The sequence below is a fragment of the Rhinolophus sinicus genome, chromosome 1 (genome assembly GCF_057876585.1).
Source record: "Rhinolophus sinicus isolate RSI-liver-muscle chromosome 1, RSI-T2T, whole genome shotgun sequence".
Taxonomy (NCBI): Eukaryota; Metazoa; Chordata; class Mammalia; order Chiroptera; family Rhinolophidae; genus Rhinolophus; species Rhinolophus sinicus.
The window spans coordinates 119,548,141-119,564,935 of NC_142501.1; the positions used below are offsets into that span (position 1 = coordinate 119,548,141).

The 16,795-nt window shown below is 37.3% G+C and overlaps 1 protein-coding gene across 4 annotated transcripts in view; it reads left to right on the forward strand.

Moving 5' to 3' along the window:
- The window catches only part of CACNB2 (calcium voltage-gated channel auxiliary subunit beta 2), a 329,662-nt gene that overhangs the window by 92,994 nt on the left and 219,873 nt on the right, over positions 1–16,795 (forward strand). The window contains exon 1 of one of the 4 annotated variants that reach the window (XM_019752076.3): positions 10,210–10,746. The exons of the other annotated variants lie outside the window; for them this stretch is intronic. Within the exon in view, the coding sequence (XP_019607635.1) occupies positions 10,699–10,746 (48 nt within the window). The 5' untranslated portion in view covers positions 10,210–10,698. Of the gene's footprint in view, positions 1–10,209; positions 10,747–16,795 lie in introns of those variants that run through there. 4 annotated transcript variants of the gene reach the window in all.

A 16,795-nucleotide genomic window follows, 5' to 3' on the forward strand; every position in this document is an offset into this window, starting at 1 on the left:
TTCACAATTGGAATAAAATCTTGTCCTTATAGTGACCTAAGGACCCTAAATGATCAAGCCCCTGGCCACTGTCTGGGTTCCAGCCACAGGCACCTTCTTGCTATTATTCCCATGGGCCAAATACATTCCCTCTCAGGGCATTTGCCTGGATTTCTGTTTCCCCAGATGGTCACATGTCTCACTCATTTTATTCTACTGAAAGCTCACCTTTCTTAGAGGCTTTCCCTAGACAACTTACATAAAACAGAAAATTACCACCTCCCAGATCTGTCATTCTTTATCCTCCTTCACCCAATGCATGTTGACACTTTTAAATAGTAGTTACTAAATATTAATATTTATAATTTAATAATTAAAATTGGTGATATGCTTCCATTTCCATTTCCTGCCTAATTCCATGAGATAGAGACTTTGAGTTGTTTACTGGTGTATCTGCAGTATCTGGAACCAGGCCTGGTACACAGAAGGTATTTGTTGAATGAATGGAAAATTTAAGCAATTAAGTCTTAGGTGAGGCCAGTAACCCCAATTTATTTTGTCTTTCCCGAAGGCCTTTTTCTTCAACATCATCTTTGCATTTCTTCCCTAATCTATCCCCAGGGTTTTAATATTTTTTACTTAGGTTAGGTAATTCAGCATTAGACAAATGAGTAACTAATTATCTTAATGGATGTGTTTTTCGTGGACTAACATGTCAAAATTTTGGCTTTTTAAAAATTCTCGTTACCAGTTCATTTCTGCCTATTTTCTCTTTCTTAATGTGAGCACTATTCTTTATCTTTTCTTCCTTGTTTTTTTTTTTTTTTTTTTTTTTTTTGCATTTATTTTCTTTAACAGGATGCGTACCTCACACAATGTGTTTTATGTATTATTCTTGATGTCTAGACTTTGGCCTGGAATTTTCAATGCCAATGAATATTTAAGGATATTTATTCATTCATTTATTTAACCAAACAACCAATATAAAAATCTTATTAACCATTTACTAAAAGCATAATTTGAAAAGGACCCAGAAACAGTAAGACCATCAGTTTGTTTTCAGATTTGAGAGTAGTAGAAAACAAAATTTAGCAATCTGGGAGAATATTTTCATGGAAGTGTCAACAGATTCTTAAGCAAATCTACCAAAAATTTGGCTCTAAAAGATATTGTCTTACTTTGTTCTTAAATGGAAATTTTGGGGTTGTGTGGAAGTATCTAAAGTTTTTCTCCAGTGAATACATACATACACGGTCTTTGCTACACCACCAGCCCATTTTCATCTCTCTTTAGCTAGCATCTACCACACTGCCTCATCTTCTTGATTAAATGGAGTCTATTAAAGTAGTCTTTTCATCTTCTAAATTAATTAAATAAATCTGAAAACACTCAGTTGCCTATCAGGATAGAAAAGAATAAGACTACATGCTTTCCTTTGAGGATAAGATGAACTTTAAAAGAGCACGTTGAAACTATAAAATATAAAGTGAACACAAGGTGATATTAGTACTTAAGATAGTAGTCTATTTCTAGATAGTTTACTAAATGAGTTTGATCATCTAGTCTAATATAGAAATTTAGTAAATTTTGATGTAGTTCCATGTCTTCTGCATACAAATAGACAAACATTTTGCTTTCTCCCTTTCAGCTCCCATTGATGTCTAAGCTTCCAAAAACAGTCTCAGAGAAATGTGGAAATTGGCCAGTTTAATGATATGCCACAAGGCAATTAGTGTTTGACTATTTGAACACATCTTGTCTAACTAGTTCCTCAGGCCAGTATGCTCACCCTCCATTTTATCTCATCTGTTTTGTCCATTCTGTGTGTGGAGAGCTCCTCAGCATGCAGTGATGCTGGAACAGACTTTTACCTTTGGACAAACTAAAGACTTAAGATAGGCAGATACTTGTGACCCCCATAGAAACCTTAATGTAGAACCAAAACCAAGGCAAATTGGTTTTGAACTAGACCACATTTATCTTTAGTTTCCTTTATTTTTATTTCTCCATCTCTGCTATCTTATGCCCTCATCCAAAGACTCAATACCATGAAGACTTAAGTATCAACTCCCCCCAGCTGTGTTCTTATTCCCAACGTGTCCCTTCACTGAAACTACCTCCCTCCTCTTCTTCCCATTCTCTGCAGTTTCCCCAGTGTAATTAGGTGTTCGAAAGAAAGCCATTTGCTTTTTGGGGGAATATTGGGGGACAGTATGTTTCTCTAGGGCCCATCAGCTCCAAGTTGTTGTCCTTCAATCTAGTTGTGGAGGGCACAGCTCAGCTCCAAGTCCAGTCGCTGTTTTCAATCTTTAGTTGCAGGGGGCACAGCCCACCATCCCATGCGGGAATTGAACTGGCAACCTTGTTGTTAAGAGCTCGCGCTCTAACCAACTGAGTGATCTGGCTGCCCCAAGTGGTTTTATCTTCTATTGTACATCTAGCTCGACTATTGGTAAATTAGATAGATCTGTGTTAAACTACCCACATAAAATGACTCTTAAGGTCACTGTCATCTAATACAGAGACTGCCAAAAATATGTATACACATTTTAAGGAAGGAAAAAAAACTACATTAAAATTGTAATACAATGAATGACACTAGCATTCATTTGATTAACGCCATCTTTTGAGTGAAAGTCATACTACATGTTGCTACCAATTCAACTTCAAAAAGTAATACATCGATAACATCTCTTAAAACGTGTATGTTTTTTTGGCAACCCCAGTGTTTATAAAAAGCTCATCAATGAGGAACAATATTCAGTGGGATTGTTTGAAGGACACAGAGTTTATCACTGTCTAAAACTCTGGAGCCCTGGAACGTTTTATGTAGGACCTGACCTACCAGTTCTTCAAATATTTGGGAGGATTATCTTCTGAAACCGTGTTCAACAGATGCATTTTTAGGGGCTTTATTTTTTTTTCTGCATGAATTAATATGTCAACTCTTATGAAGCTAGTTTTGTTAAATTGTATAATCTTGGAAAATAAACATTTCATTCAGGTAAAATAAATAAATAAGCATTAAAAAACAAACAAACAAAAACTCTGGAGACCCCAATGGTTGGGAGCAAGAGCTGTGAAGTTCAACAGATCTGGATTCAAATCCTATTTCCACCTTGACTGAGTTGTTAAATTCTTAAGTCTGTTCCCTTGTTTGTAACCCTGGGATAAATAATAACAGTACCTCCTTGATAGTTGATATGAGGATTAAAGGAATAGTGCTTACTGAGTGCTTCCATCAGTAAACCTTAGCTCTTTTTATGATCATTGGTGCTGTTACTATTTGTGGGTCAAGCCAGATCTTTAAGGAATTGGGTATCGTGGCTCGCCCATACCCCCCTCACGCCCCGTGGATTGTTTTATTGAATGTTGCTATGGTGTGAAATTTTGGTTTCCAAGGAAGGTCATCTCAGAGGTAGCTCTTTAAAAACCACGGTGGCATTTACCATAAGGGATGTCGGCAGGAGTGCTGTTTATCACTTTACACAATGTTCCTTTTTACGGGGACCTCCAGGAGAATTCAGTGTCTGGGGTTCATTCTTCTCAGCATTTGGTTTATTTTAAGCTCATGGACAGTAAGTTACATAACTGACCGAATTTCCCTTTTTGAGTTGGCTGCTAGAAAGCTGAGAGCCAAATGTATGGCTCATTTGTAAGAAGTGCATCAATTATTATGGGATGCATTTCAAGCTTCATTTCTGCCTCCATTTTATGTCCCCATCTTTGTTACTCTTTTTTTTTCTCTTTTAATCCTTGTTTTGTTTCATGTGTTTAAATGTTATTTTAAAATCTATTCTTGTAAATTGCCTTAAATTATTTCTGAAGCAAGATGAGGGACTAGGTAGACAGCTGCATAGAGATAAAATAAAGTTTTAAATAATTGAACTCGTGTAAATGACTATAGCTTCTATATGTGAGAGATACTTTTCTAAGAAGATACTTGTTAGTCAAATGAGTTTTCCAGCTGGTAAACTTTTCAAGAAAGAGGAAGGAAGAAGTTCAAGGGTGGGAATATTTTGCAGAAAGGTAAGGGTGGTTTGGGAAACCAGCAGAAAGAGAACCACTGAAAGGCAGACTGACAATGGCTCAGGAGGGAAAAAGTGGCCCTTGTGTAACTGGATTAGTTGATCAATTAATTATTGTGTACTACCCCAGGGTCAACTTATAAAAATAATTTTTACCTTTCGTAGAGAACATCAGAAGACCGGGGACTCAGGAGTCAAACTCCTGGATAGAAATGCTGGCTCTTCCATTTTCTTGGGCAATTTACTTCTTTGTGTCAGATTTCTGTGTTTGTAAAATGAAGATAAAAGCAGACCTCATATGGGTCGCAGGAAAATCAAAGAATAATCTCTGTGAAGAGTCAGTGCAGGTTGGGTATCATTCTTGACCTTTCCACGTGCATCGTAGGTTTATGCATGAAATGTTACACTATGAATAGTGTGCCTTGCCTTTTTTCACCCAAGTGTCAGTGATTTCATTCTCATATACATGTTGCATTTCCTTGTGGCAATGATGAGTGAAATGAGCTGATCAAATGTGTCCTCTGAAAAAATAGTGTGGAGTGGAAAATGTTAAGCATGAATTGGTTGGCCGTTCACCTTCCTTATTCTCCACCTCCTGTAATAAAGAGAATTTTGCCTCTGCCTAGTCAGTGTTTCTTCTTCTGTCAGCATCTAATAATGTTCATTACCATACAAAACTTAAGAGTTTGGAGAGAGAGAGAGAGAGAGAGAGAGAGAGAGAGAGAGAGAGAGAGAGAGAAAGAGAGAGAGAGAGAGAGAGAGAGAGAGAGAGCTGGAGACGTAGAATAAAAGGGGCAGGGTTTTGTTTGCCGGAATTCCTTGTTCAGAAGGCAAATAATGAGTGAAATAAGGAAAATAGAAAGAAAATTTAAAAAAAATACAGAAGTGAAGCATATCTATCAAATATGATGGTGGGAATGTAGGCTGAGGGAGAGAGATTCAGGAAGCTGAGAGTCTGGGCGACAGTTTTTTGATGTTTGTGTTTGTGTTGGAAAGTGGGGACAGGCTGTATGTAGCTTAGGGTAGGAGAGAATGGGGAGGGAAGGAGGGCATTTTTGATTAGTGTCGCTGTGGGTTATAGGATTTTCCCTTATGTTCCTTGAGCTATGCAATGAAAGCTGGGCTTGATTTTTCAATTACTTTTTGTTGTTGGGTTGCATTTCTTTCAATATAACTGGGCCGTAAGAGACCTGGGATTTATTAGGGTTACATAGTTTTCTCTCCATTTTGATTGTAGCTTGTGTATTCTAACTCTATAACCCCAAATATGTTTTAAACATCGCATTTAAGTCTTGTACACATGTCACGATTATTACTCATTTTGAAAGGATGGCATCTTTCCCTAGCACACCACATGTAGTTATTTTATTCTGTGGTCTGTGTAAAGGTGGTGAATAAGCCAGCGGTGCCACTGTCATTACTGAGGAGAAATGCCTGGTGGTTGGTCTGAAGAAAAAAAAAAAGTAGATAAAAAGAGAACCCAGACACCTTGGTGAGAAATAAAAGACAGAGAAAGAGAAGTTATCAATCTGCAAAAGTTGGAATAAAATAGAGTGGTGATTTTGGGGACGGGGGGAGAGAAGTAGATTCCATAGAAGATGAAAGGGGCCCGATAGAAATGATGTCTAGGAGTTGAGGGAGAGAAGTGAGGGCTGACCAAGAAGAGAAGCAAACTGGAACTACCCTGAAAATTAAGATTTATCGTGGATTGTGCTGTAGGAGACTGAACTTCACTACTGGATGGAAATATCCAGAATGAAGAGAAGTTAGGAATTTGTGTCTTTTACATTGTTTTTTGTTGTTTTTGTTGTTTTTTCTTTTCCTTTCTGTTTTCTGTACTCGCACGTTATCTATTTTTATTTCCTAAGTATGTCATGAATTCACCCACTTCTCTTACCTTTCACCACCACCTTGGTACAAGATGCCATCATCCTTTACTTGGATAATTACTGCAGCTTCCTAGCTGGTCGCTGTGCTTCCTCTGTGGTCCAGCTCTACCACCAAAATTTGTTTTAAATGATACAAATTTGGTCCCGCCTCTAAGCCATGTGAATGGAATCCCACTATTCTTAGTACAAAGCTGAAAATCCTCAGCTCGGTCCTCCCGATCTGGCCGTCATCTGCCTTTCTGTCCTCGTCTTGTCCCACTCTCCCTCTCACTTTATCCTCCAGCTCTTTCAACACAGCATTCTCCCTTCTGCCACAAAGCCCTTTGTAAATAATGTTTCTTCCACTGGGAATGGCTGCTATGTTCCGTCCCCCTGCCTCGTCTCTCTTACATGTGGTTAAGCGGTTAAGGCCTTCCCACTCTGTAGACCTTACAATAACCCTTCTCAGGGAAGCCTATCTGACTCCTCTAATTCTAGAAGGTATCTATTGGCTATATAAATCTTATTATTTTACACTTTCTTTCAAAGAACTTACCGATTTGTACTTGTATATTTATGTGATTACTTGATTCGACATGTCTTTCCCCCTGGATTTTCACCTCCCTCTAGTCAAGGACCATGGCTACTTGACTTGTCCTTTCATCGCTAGTGCCTGGCAGACACATGGCACATGGTAAGTTGCGCTCAATTGATGTTATTATTGACCAAATGGACGAATGTAGACACTTGGTCCTTTTTGGAATTTGCATGTACTGAAATTAGTGAGAAAGTTTTTGGTGCACTTAAGAACACTCGGCTGTGAATGGTTGCAATTGTAGCAACATACTCTGAAGGAAGAGTTTAATGAGTATGTAGTCTGGATGGGGTACTCGTTTCCTGAAACCAGAGCCACAAAAAGAGACACAAGCACTCAGGCAGAGTCAGCCCTGCCGAGGGCCTTCAGTTCTACCACAGAATTTCTCTAGATTGGCTTTTATTCTTTGTTATCAAAGAGTTTTCTTCCCAAAAGAAGCACTTCATCCAATGGTTAACATCCACTGTGTACTTTCTCTCTCCTAACAAATAGTAACATAGAAAGTGAGTAGTAAGTAAACACCCATCCTCATACTTGAGAAAGACTGCCTGAAATAAATCTCTTGGACGTTAAAAATCCCTGGTATTGACCTCTTAGGCCTTTATCTACAATCACATTTAATTTGCTGCTTTTGTCATTCTACCTCTCATGGTCACTTTTTAATATTTCACTGGTAATATATCTCACATTATAACAAAATAGCAAATCTAACAATCCATTAGGTTTGTGATTTAGCTGCATGAAACAAACAGCGAGTTTTACTGACTTAATTATTTAGTAGAAATTTATTGCAGCCAACTACAGAAGTTCAAAAGCTTCAGATTTCTCACTAATGTAGAACTGTTGACTAGATTTTTTAAGCCAAACAGTCTGGAGATTTTTCCCCCCGTCTTAATAAAATAACCGATATTTTCACATTTACTGGCTTCAATAATTCTGTATGCCCTACAAGCTAAAGTCTAAATTCTTTGCTGTGGTTTTCAGAGTACTTCACAGTCTAGTGGCAGCCTGGTGTCCTGACTCTGAAATCTCTTCCTTTTTTCCCTCTCCCACACCCCTACCTCCTTCACAGTCTTTGACTCTGTGAATTCATCATTCATTCCAGAAACACTTTGAGGTACTTTTGAAAACGCAGGTTTAACTTCTATCCTGAGGGCAAAATAAAAGTGACTTAAACAATCCAGGAGTTTGTCTCTTTTTCACATTACAATCCACATGTAAGCAACACAGTCCTAGGAACTCAGACTCCTTCTGTCTTGTTGCTCTGTTCTCCTGAACTTACAGCTTCCTTCAGCGTAAGTGGTGGTTCCAGCTCTGGGCTGTGCCTCTACACACAAGCCAGCAATAAAGGGAGAAAGAGAAAGGGGGAGGCACATGACTGAGATGTCGGCACATGTTATTTCTGTTCCTATCCTATTGAACAGAATTTGGTCACATGGACATACCAAGTTGCAAGAAAGGATGGGATATTTCCCCAGCAGTCCCATGTCCATGTCTGTTCCTACAGATGAAGTAAAGAATGGCTAATAAAGGGGACAGCTATGTATCTTTGTAATACCTACTATGTGTGTATTACTACGCTAAATGCTAGGGACATAGAGATAAATAAGGACTGGATTGAGGGGAGAACCCAATTTAGTTTGAGGGATTTGGGGTCTATCCCTGTCATCTGAATATATGATAAATATTTATATACATTCTTCTAGTATAGTCGCTATAAACAGCATTTATTCTGTATATAATCTTCTGTGCTTTTGTATTTGCTACCTGATTGCCTGGGAGCATTTCTGCCCCCATTTCTCTCTGGCTATAATTCTACCCACTTTGCAAAGGCCTAACAGTTCCCACCTTTGTGAAGTTTGTAGTGTTCTTTCTGGGCATAGTTGAGAGTTGTGTCACTGGGGTTCTCATAGCACTAAAACACTGTGTTCTCTTTCCTCTGTTTTGTTATAAGTGCCTAGAGACATGCATGGACTGTGTTTTATTTTGTTTCCTGTCCCCAGCACCTAGCACAGTGCTGGGCAGATGGAAGGTGCTCAATAAGTGTTTTCTGAGTCAGATTAGTTCTTAACATCCTTTTCTTGTGGATTCTTCCGTGGCAAGGTGGGTGGATTCGCTGGTGAACTAGCGATCGCTCTCAGAATATGTATAATAATATCATAGTTGATAAAAAGTTTAGAGAATTAGAAATCATATTCAGAATCATAGGGGAGATAACGTTTCCGGTGTTTTCATCATATTCTGAGTTCATTTGTATTCTTTTTTTAAAAAATTTGGTTATTCTCGTAAATGTGTCCTCGTTGATGTTGACGAAACGTCCTTAATAAAAAGTTGTTCAAATTATGGGCTCTCTTATGTTACTGTATTTCTCACTGATGTTTCTTTAAAAAACCAAATTGAAATCCTACCTACTAGAAATATATCTTGCATGGTCTAGAAAATGTTGAATATTTTCCAGGACTTCCTTCAAAACCCAATCTGCAATGTGATTCAGAAATTCTATTTTACTTTCAATTTATGATGTAAGCACGAAAGTAACTTTATTGTCCATGAATAGTCTGTCCATATTTTCCTTTTGGACCTTCAAATACATGGAAGATTAATTAGTATATGATTAAGCCACAGATAATTCACAGCCTATTTAAATTATATAAATTACTGGGTGTTAGTAATATGGATGCTTATGTTTCATATAGACAAAACACTTCTCTGTTTGGGGCCTCTGTTACTTTATTAGTCAAATAAGAACATTGAACTAAGGCAAGAATTTTTTTCAGCTCTGATAGCCTCTCAGACTATTAATACTATAACTTTATTACTTTAAATCATAGTTATTACTTTAAATCATAGGTTTTAAGGAAATGTTGGTAGTGTTGAGAATGAATAGGCTTTCAGTTTCCGTGGACCTACATCTGAGGTCATTTTAATAACCTCCTGGTGGGTCATCTTAATCTGAGACATTAAATAGCTAACATATCCTCAGGTGGTGACAGTACATGGATTGACATGGGCGTGGGGGTAAATGTGGATCGATGGCTGTGGCACTAAAAGTCTACATGAATCATTGATTACTAGAATGACTAACATCATACAAATTAATAGTTTCTTCCCCAAATGTTTTAATAATTCATCTTTTCAGGTGTAACATATACCAGCCTTTTAGGAAGAATGTTATGATCAGCTCAGTCTCTGCAAACCATGTCTTTAGAGAAGGACATAAATTATAGGATACAAGGCATATTCATGTGTAGGGTCTCATGCTTGGGAGGCAGCTATATTTAGTTTCTTGTATCTAAAATCATAGGTGATATAGTACCTAATTAGTCAATTAGTTCTGACTCGGATTAGATTTGCTTGCCGGAGTTATGTTTATTGAATGTGCTTTAATGTAGAAAATGAATATTTGGCAGTGGGGGGGGGGAGAAAAAAACAACTATGTTAGCTGCAGTGATCGAGGGAGTGGGGTCCTGAGGCCACTCCAACAATCCTTCCTACAATTCATGTGAAACACGTAGTACAAGACAAAGCATCTGACAGTTGGGAGGGTGGTTCTGTGGTCCTAGGAATCCAGAGTGAATTAAAGTCTAGACTCTGTCGTTTTTCAGGGTAAAAGGTGGAGGGAGAATTGCAGATCAGATATGCCCCAAGTGTTACCGAGGGAACACTGAGCAGGGATGCTGCTGCCAGTCTGCCTGGGAGGGAGGAAAGCAGTAACGGAGGTCTGCAGCAGGAGCAGCAGTGTGCTCAGAAGCAGTAACACGGACAGCAGCAGGAGTAGGCCTCCTCTTGCACAAAGCAGGAAACTGCAGCCCCGTGAAATGCAAGATCCTCTGATGTTCGAAAATCTCCCGAGTTGAGAATGGCTACTGTAAAAAACGTTGCCAAGAAACTCTAATGATCCAGCCCATCGTAACCATGCGTTAGCACTAGTTACTGCAGGGAAATGAATGATACTTTGGGTAGATTTCTGGTCCATAGACAACTCTCTGAAGAAGAAGAGAGCAAATTACCTGCAAAAGAAAAACAAGGACCCCAAAGTTTGGGCATGCCTGCCAGAACGGTGGTGTTTTTAGAAACTACCTAGGAGGCAGACGCTAAGTGTTGATTTGCCCATGCCTCTTACCTGGAAGCCGAAGGTGGGAAGAAATGGACAGTGGCTCTCATGAGAAGACAAGGCACAGTGCAGCTCGGTGAAGCCACACGCTGACTGCGTTCTGCACCGCTCTTCATGCAGTGCTGTGGGCTGGTGCATCGGCGGCGAGCACGGGTGTCCTATGTAAGTTTCTATTGCTGTAGAATTGCAGCGAGGGGCTGAAAATACTATGCGTGTCTGTCTGGTGCATGTTGCCTCTTTCAGATGTTTTTAATCCCTGTGCTGAGGCTCAGCCAGAGAATCAATCATTTGTACAACGAGTTTGCAAGGTACCTGAGATATATGAGATGCTGAGATTTTTCCAGAGATGTTTTTATATGTCTTTAGTGCTGTGTTACTTTGATAAGGTGGGCAGTAACTTGCACGGGGGATTGTTTGGAAAGTCCATTGTCTCAGAGATCTGTATCAGTACAAACCAGTTGATATTCTCTTTTATCTAGAATAGTCCTGTTCTCATACCTGAATTGTGGCATGAAAAAAAAAATTCTTTTTGAGAGAAATACAATGGAGTTTGTCAAATTAAAGGTAGCCACAGAGGCTACCAGTAAATCCTATTTTGAACAGCTTCAGAAAAATAATAGATCGTAATCGTTTGATGGATGACACAGCTGTTGCATTGATGCCAGCATTTATAGCAGCTTTCTCATTCTGTGATTATTTCACTGAAATAGACCTTATTTCATGGACCTGCCGTGTTTTGCAAAATGGCTGTCTGAGTATTAAATTCTACAAGGCAGGCTTACACAAACACTGAAGTATCACTACTTAAAATGATTGGATGCTAATTGAAATATGCTGTGCAGTATGCTTGCCGACAAGCTCTGAAGAAGCGCTTGCTTTATTTTCATACTCCTTTTGAACGCGGTCACCTTATTTTCCAGGGAGTGATGTGAAAGGGAACAAGAGGTTTATGCAGGCTGGCCAAACTGCAGTGCTGAATTGCTTAACACTGGTTGGAGAGTCCTGGCTGCAAAACAAACAGACAAATCTACAAAGAGAGCTAATCAATACTTAAGCGTAGCATCTAAAGAAATCTGTGACCTTGGAAAATTGGCCACTAGAACAGATATATGTGACACTTCCAGGACAAACAAGGTCAAAATCTGATATGATCTCAATCATAAAGTTGGAGAGAAGGGGTGGGAGGGTCGGGAAGGGATAACTACATTCCTATCAAATCTTAAAAATCATATTCAATTTTATTGAGTAAGTAAAAGCCTAAAAAGATCCTTTAATTAATGGTTTTTGTGATTGTTACATATTCTGTGCCATTTGTCTTTTGAATGCAACAGTTGACACGTAAGAAGTAAATGTCCTACTGAGGTAGCCAGCAAAGATTTTTAAAGACGACATCTGCATGGGTAGGTGTCTAAATTTTCCAACAGAAAAATTGATTGCTTTTTAATAGGAATTGAGAATAAGTGTTACAAAGTTTTTAAAGTGCAAAATGATCCACATGAAGAAAATCTTAAAAATAAAGTTTTGAAATTTAAAATCCATATTTTTATAATATAATGAAGACTGACAATTTCATAGCTTTTTGAATTTCTGTTTACTCTTATACAATGAATTCGAAGACATCTATGGTTGTATAATCTATTGAATAGAGGAATTCTGAAGTAAGTCCTCAAATAAAGCAATAATTTTTACCCTACTTATTTCTGCCCTTTTCCTGACATTGAACATGTAAATAAATAGAAGAGACAGCTTAATCTGTATTTTTTTGGAATCTTGGCTGGAAGGTTAGAAGATTTGATTCATCTGCTAATTCTCAAACTTTTTTTACCCTGTTATTTTGGTTAAGGAACCACAAAACACGTAGATTAACTATATTTTAAAGATAAAATAAATCCATATACCTTGGTTACTAGTAATACATTTTTCTTTATTTTAGAACATTTATCTTGGGAACTTTAACCTGTAACCCACCTGCTGCTGTTTTAGCGTCTTTTCTTTGACAGTTTAATATATGGGTTGCAATTTTCTTTATAGAGAGCCAACCCAAAGCCGTAGGGATGTTCAATCTGACACCTTTCACTTCCTTGGAGGAAAAGAACCTACTGTGTACAGTATTGGCAGTGAGATCTCTAATTTGCCTATAAAGCAGACCATACATGGAATCTAGAAGCTGCTCAGTGAACAACCAGGTGGATAGTAGCACAAAGAGCAGCCGCACACTGTGCGTCGTACTAGTGATTGGGGCCTTTCCCGTTAAATGTCCAGTAAGTGGACTGGCCTGGTGTCCTTTCTCAAATCTATTGTCCATTTTAAAGGAGTGATGAGTAAGATCATTCCAGTACTAAATGCCAACTAAAGTTTAGAAATTAAAGGTATAATTTAAAAGCAAATGTGATGTAAATGTGATGGAAAGAGAGAGAACTGACTCTGGATGGTGACACGCGATGTGATATACAGATGCTGTATTACAGAACTGTACACCTGAAATCTATGTAACTTTACCAACAACTGTCACCCCAATAAACTTCAATTAAAAAAAAGGAAATGTATGTAGTATATGCACTAGTTATAACCTAGAAATCAATCGATACATGCACATATCTCAGTCCTTCACTAGTTCTTACATCCTTTTTTAGTATGAAAGCTTTCTTTAGGATTCCTCCTACTCTAACATTGTCTCTCAGGAAGAATGTGAAGGCTATGTGGGCTTTGAATTAAGTTATGCACATATGCCATAATGCTTCATTTCTAGGGTTTTGCCTTGCACAGCTGCCCTCTTTATCAGGTTCCCTCCTTTCACTTGTGCAATGTTACCTTCATGTTCAAAAATTGTTCTGTGAGCAGCGGGCCCTCCCTGTAGGCTGTGACCCCTCTCTTTCTCTATAGGACACGATGCATAAGCCTCTCTTTTTGACATTATTATTAGAACCCATGATCTAGTCTTCATTATTTTGTCGACCCCTAACAATTGTTCTTTTAGAACCCAGCTTCCTATCTCAAGAAGAAACATCCTATTATTACCTAAACAGTCTTGCTGTTTTTATTTTATTAAATGGCATGAAAATCTGTCAGCTGAGTAAATATTCTTAAACTTAAAGGGATATATATATATAAATATATATATATATACATACACATATATATATATATATATATATATATATATATATATTTATATATATATTTATAAGCATGGTAAACTCTGTGTGCTGCTCTGTTAAAACATGTCTATAATATTGGCATTTGCATGCATGGGGGAGCAGCGATTGATACTCTTTCTGGAAAACTTTTTATTGAAGTATCACATACATGCAGAAAAATGCAGAAATCATGTGTTAAGCTTGATAAAGGTCCACGAAGAGAACGGATCTGTGTAACCAACACCAACACCAAGAACCAAGCAATGTCAACATGCTTGTCATCCCTTCCACTCACCCATTGCCGGCCCCCTCCTCTGGGTACCCCCTAATCTGACTTCTAACAGCATTTCCCAGTGTTATAGAAATGGACTCGTACAATATACATCCTTTTTTCTCCTGCTTCTGTGGCTCATCATTGTATTTATGACATTAATCCATATGCTTGGCTGTGTTGTAGTACATGTAACTCTCATTATCATGGTTGTGTAGTATTCCATTATATGACTATATCATAATTTCATTATCCATAGCACTGTCAACAGGCATTTGGGTAGTTTCCAGTTGGGACTATTATAAATAGTGCTGCTAGAAACATTTGTGATGTCATTTTGTGAACATGTATGGATTTCTACTGGCTATAAATCTAAGAATGAAATTACCAAGTCACATGTGTGTGTGTGTGTGTGTTTAGCTTCAGTTGATGCTGGTAAACAGCTTTCCAAAGTAGTCTATCAATTTAGAGTCACCAAAACTTGGTGGTGTCATAGTTTACATTTCAGCCTATCTGGCGTGTAAGTACCCTATTATGGTTTTACTTGGCATTTTTTTCTGATGACTGATGAAATCGAGCACCTTCGCATATATTTATCGACCATATCGACCTCTTTCATGAAGTACCTGTTCAAGTCCTTGCCTCTTTTTCTATTAGGCTGTCTTTTGAGGCATTTTATTCACACACACATACACACACACACAACTGACAAAAAGAAAAGCAACTGGTCAGTAGCATAATGAAATGGTTAGAACAAGCAACTACATATGACATAATTAGAATGTGGAATCAGGCTGACCTGGGCATGATTCTTGGTGTTATGTTGTTGTTTGTTTTGTTTATAGTGTTGTGACAGTGGGAAATATTGTGTGATAGTGGAGATTACTTTTTCTGAGTCCCAATTTCCTCATGTACACAATCGGGAGAATAGTAAAAGCTTGAAGGTTTATTTTAAGAGTTAAAATGAAATAATGTTTGTCAGCACTAGCCCACTGCCAGATACACAGTAGTTTTTCAAAATTGGAAGTCACTGTGAAATGAGATCATGAGATATTCTATCTCCTACAATACAAGAGAGTACTAGGGGATGGTTGACAGGAACTCTAAACTGGCTGGGTGATTAGTCGCCTGTATTAGTTACTTTATATTAACACATTGTTTGTGGGAAATGAGTAAACTCATCATATCGCCTCTAGTTGGAACCGGCAAAAATTTTGCAAAGTAAATAAATAGAGACCTCTTTTTAAACTAAAACACTGAAAGTTTCATAGAAAAATATCAAATAGATCGAAAGATATGAATATTTTACGGAAAGTCTAATTTTGGCGAGAAAATGTCAAAAAAGCCCCGCGTTACGACGCGATTTGGCGGGAAAATGCCCGCTTACAAAGTGTGAATAGTCTTGAAAATCTTTGGTAAATGAGTTAGATAGAGGAGGATGACCTAGTCTATATACGAGCACACTGTCCTTAGCATATGATTACTTCTGAACTTTTCAAGCAGGTAAATGTAATAAGATAACCAAATATTACTTTTGCATATGTTATAACTTCTGAGCAATTCAGTACTCTAGTTCAATTCTGATTGTTATGGTTGATGCTCAATTACATAGCCTTTCAAAGTTTACAAAATACTTTTAGCCTCATCATTTCATTTGACATTCAAGCAACCTTTAAGAGTAGGCAAGGCAAATGATACCACCATTTTATAGAGGAGAACACTGCAAATGAGAGAAATAACTACACTGACAGTGGCCACAGAGTGTAGTGGCCAAGCTGAGACTGAAACTGTAATTTATTCCTGTTCCATGTACAACGTTTTGTTTATCTTGTTTGGAATGTATTTCTAAGTTTAAATAATGGGGTTAAAATTATATTTAATTAACATTAAAATTTTGTACTGCATCTGAGTTTAAAAATCAATCATCATGGAATCTGGGAAATACTTAACTGCCAGTTGAAGATTTTTGGTTAGTAGAATTGTAGGTAATATACCTTTTTGAATTATAGTTCTTCTCTCACAACTCATACTTTTTCCAAATTATCAGAATTGTCATACTAGTTAAAATAAGTTTAAGCTACACACTTGTTATATCTACCTCATAAAATATGTTTAATGGTAAATTAGTTTTTAAAGAGGTTTTGGTGGCATCAGTTCTATTCCTCCACAGATATGGGAATAACATTCAGACATATAGTGGGTTTAATATATATGATATACCATACATCACTTGGAGCTTTTCCAGTTATGTCTTAAGTCCTTGAAAGATGATATTTGGCTTTTAAGACCCGTGTCCTTTAAAGTCATATATATATATATATATATATATATATATATATATATATATACACACACACACATATATATGTGTGTGTGTGTATATATAAATGTATATATTTGTGTATATGTATATATATAAATATATATGTATATATTTGTGTATATGTGTATATATATATACATATATATATATGTATATATATATTATATATATATATATTTTTTTGCCGTGTCTCCTCTTAAAGGTATTTTCTCAAAAGACTGCTGACTTTTCAGGTTTGGGACTGCCTGTGATCCTAATACTTTTAATTAAGGCCATATTCAAACCCTCAATTTACCCCATTAATCCTATCAAAATCGATCCTATCAAAGCTTTTCTCACTTATGCTCACTTTTCTAGGATGTGAAAATATCCATAAGAAGATATATGCCTATGTCAGAGTGGACTTCAGCTTCAGAAATAACAACCATGAGTGTTTAAAATATTTTACAATGAAAATATTACTTGATGATTTAATTTTTC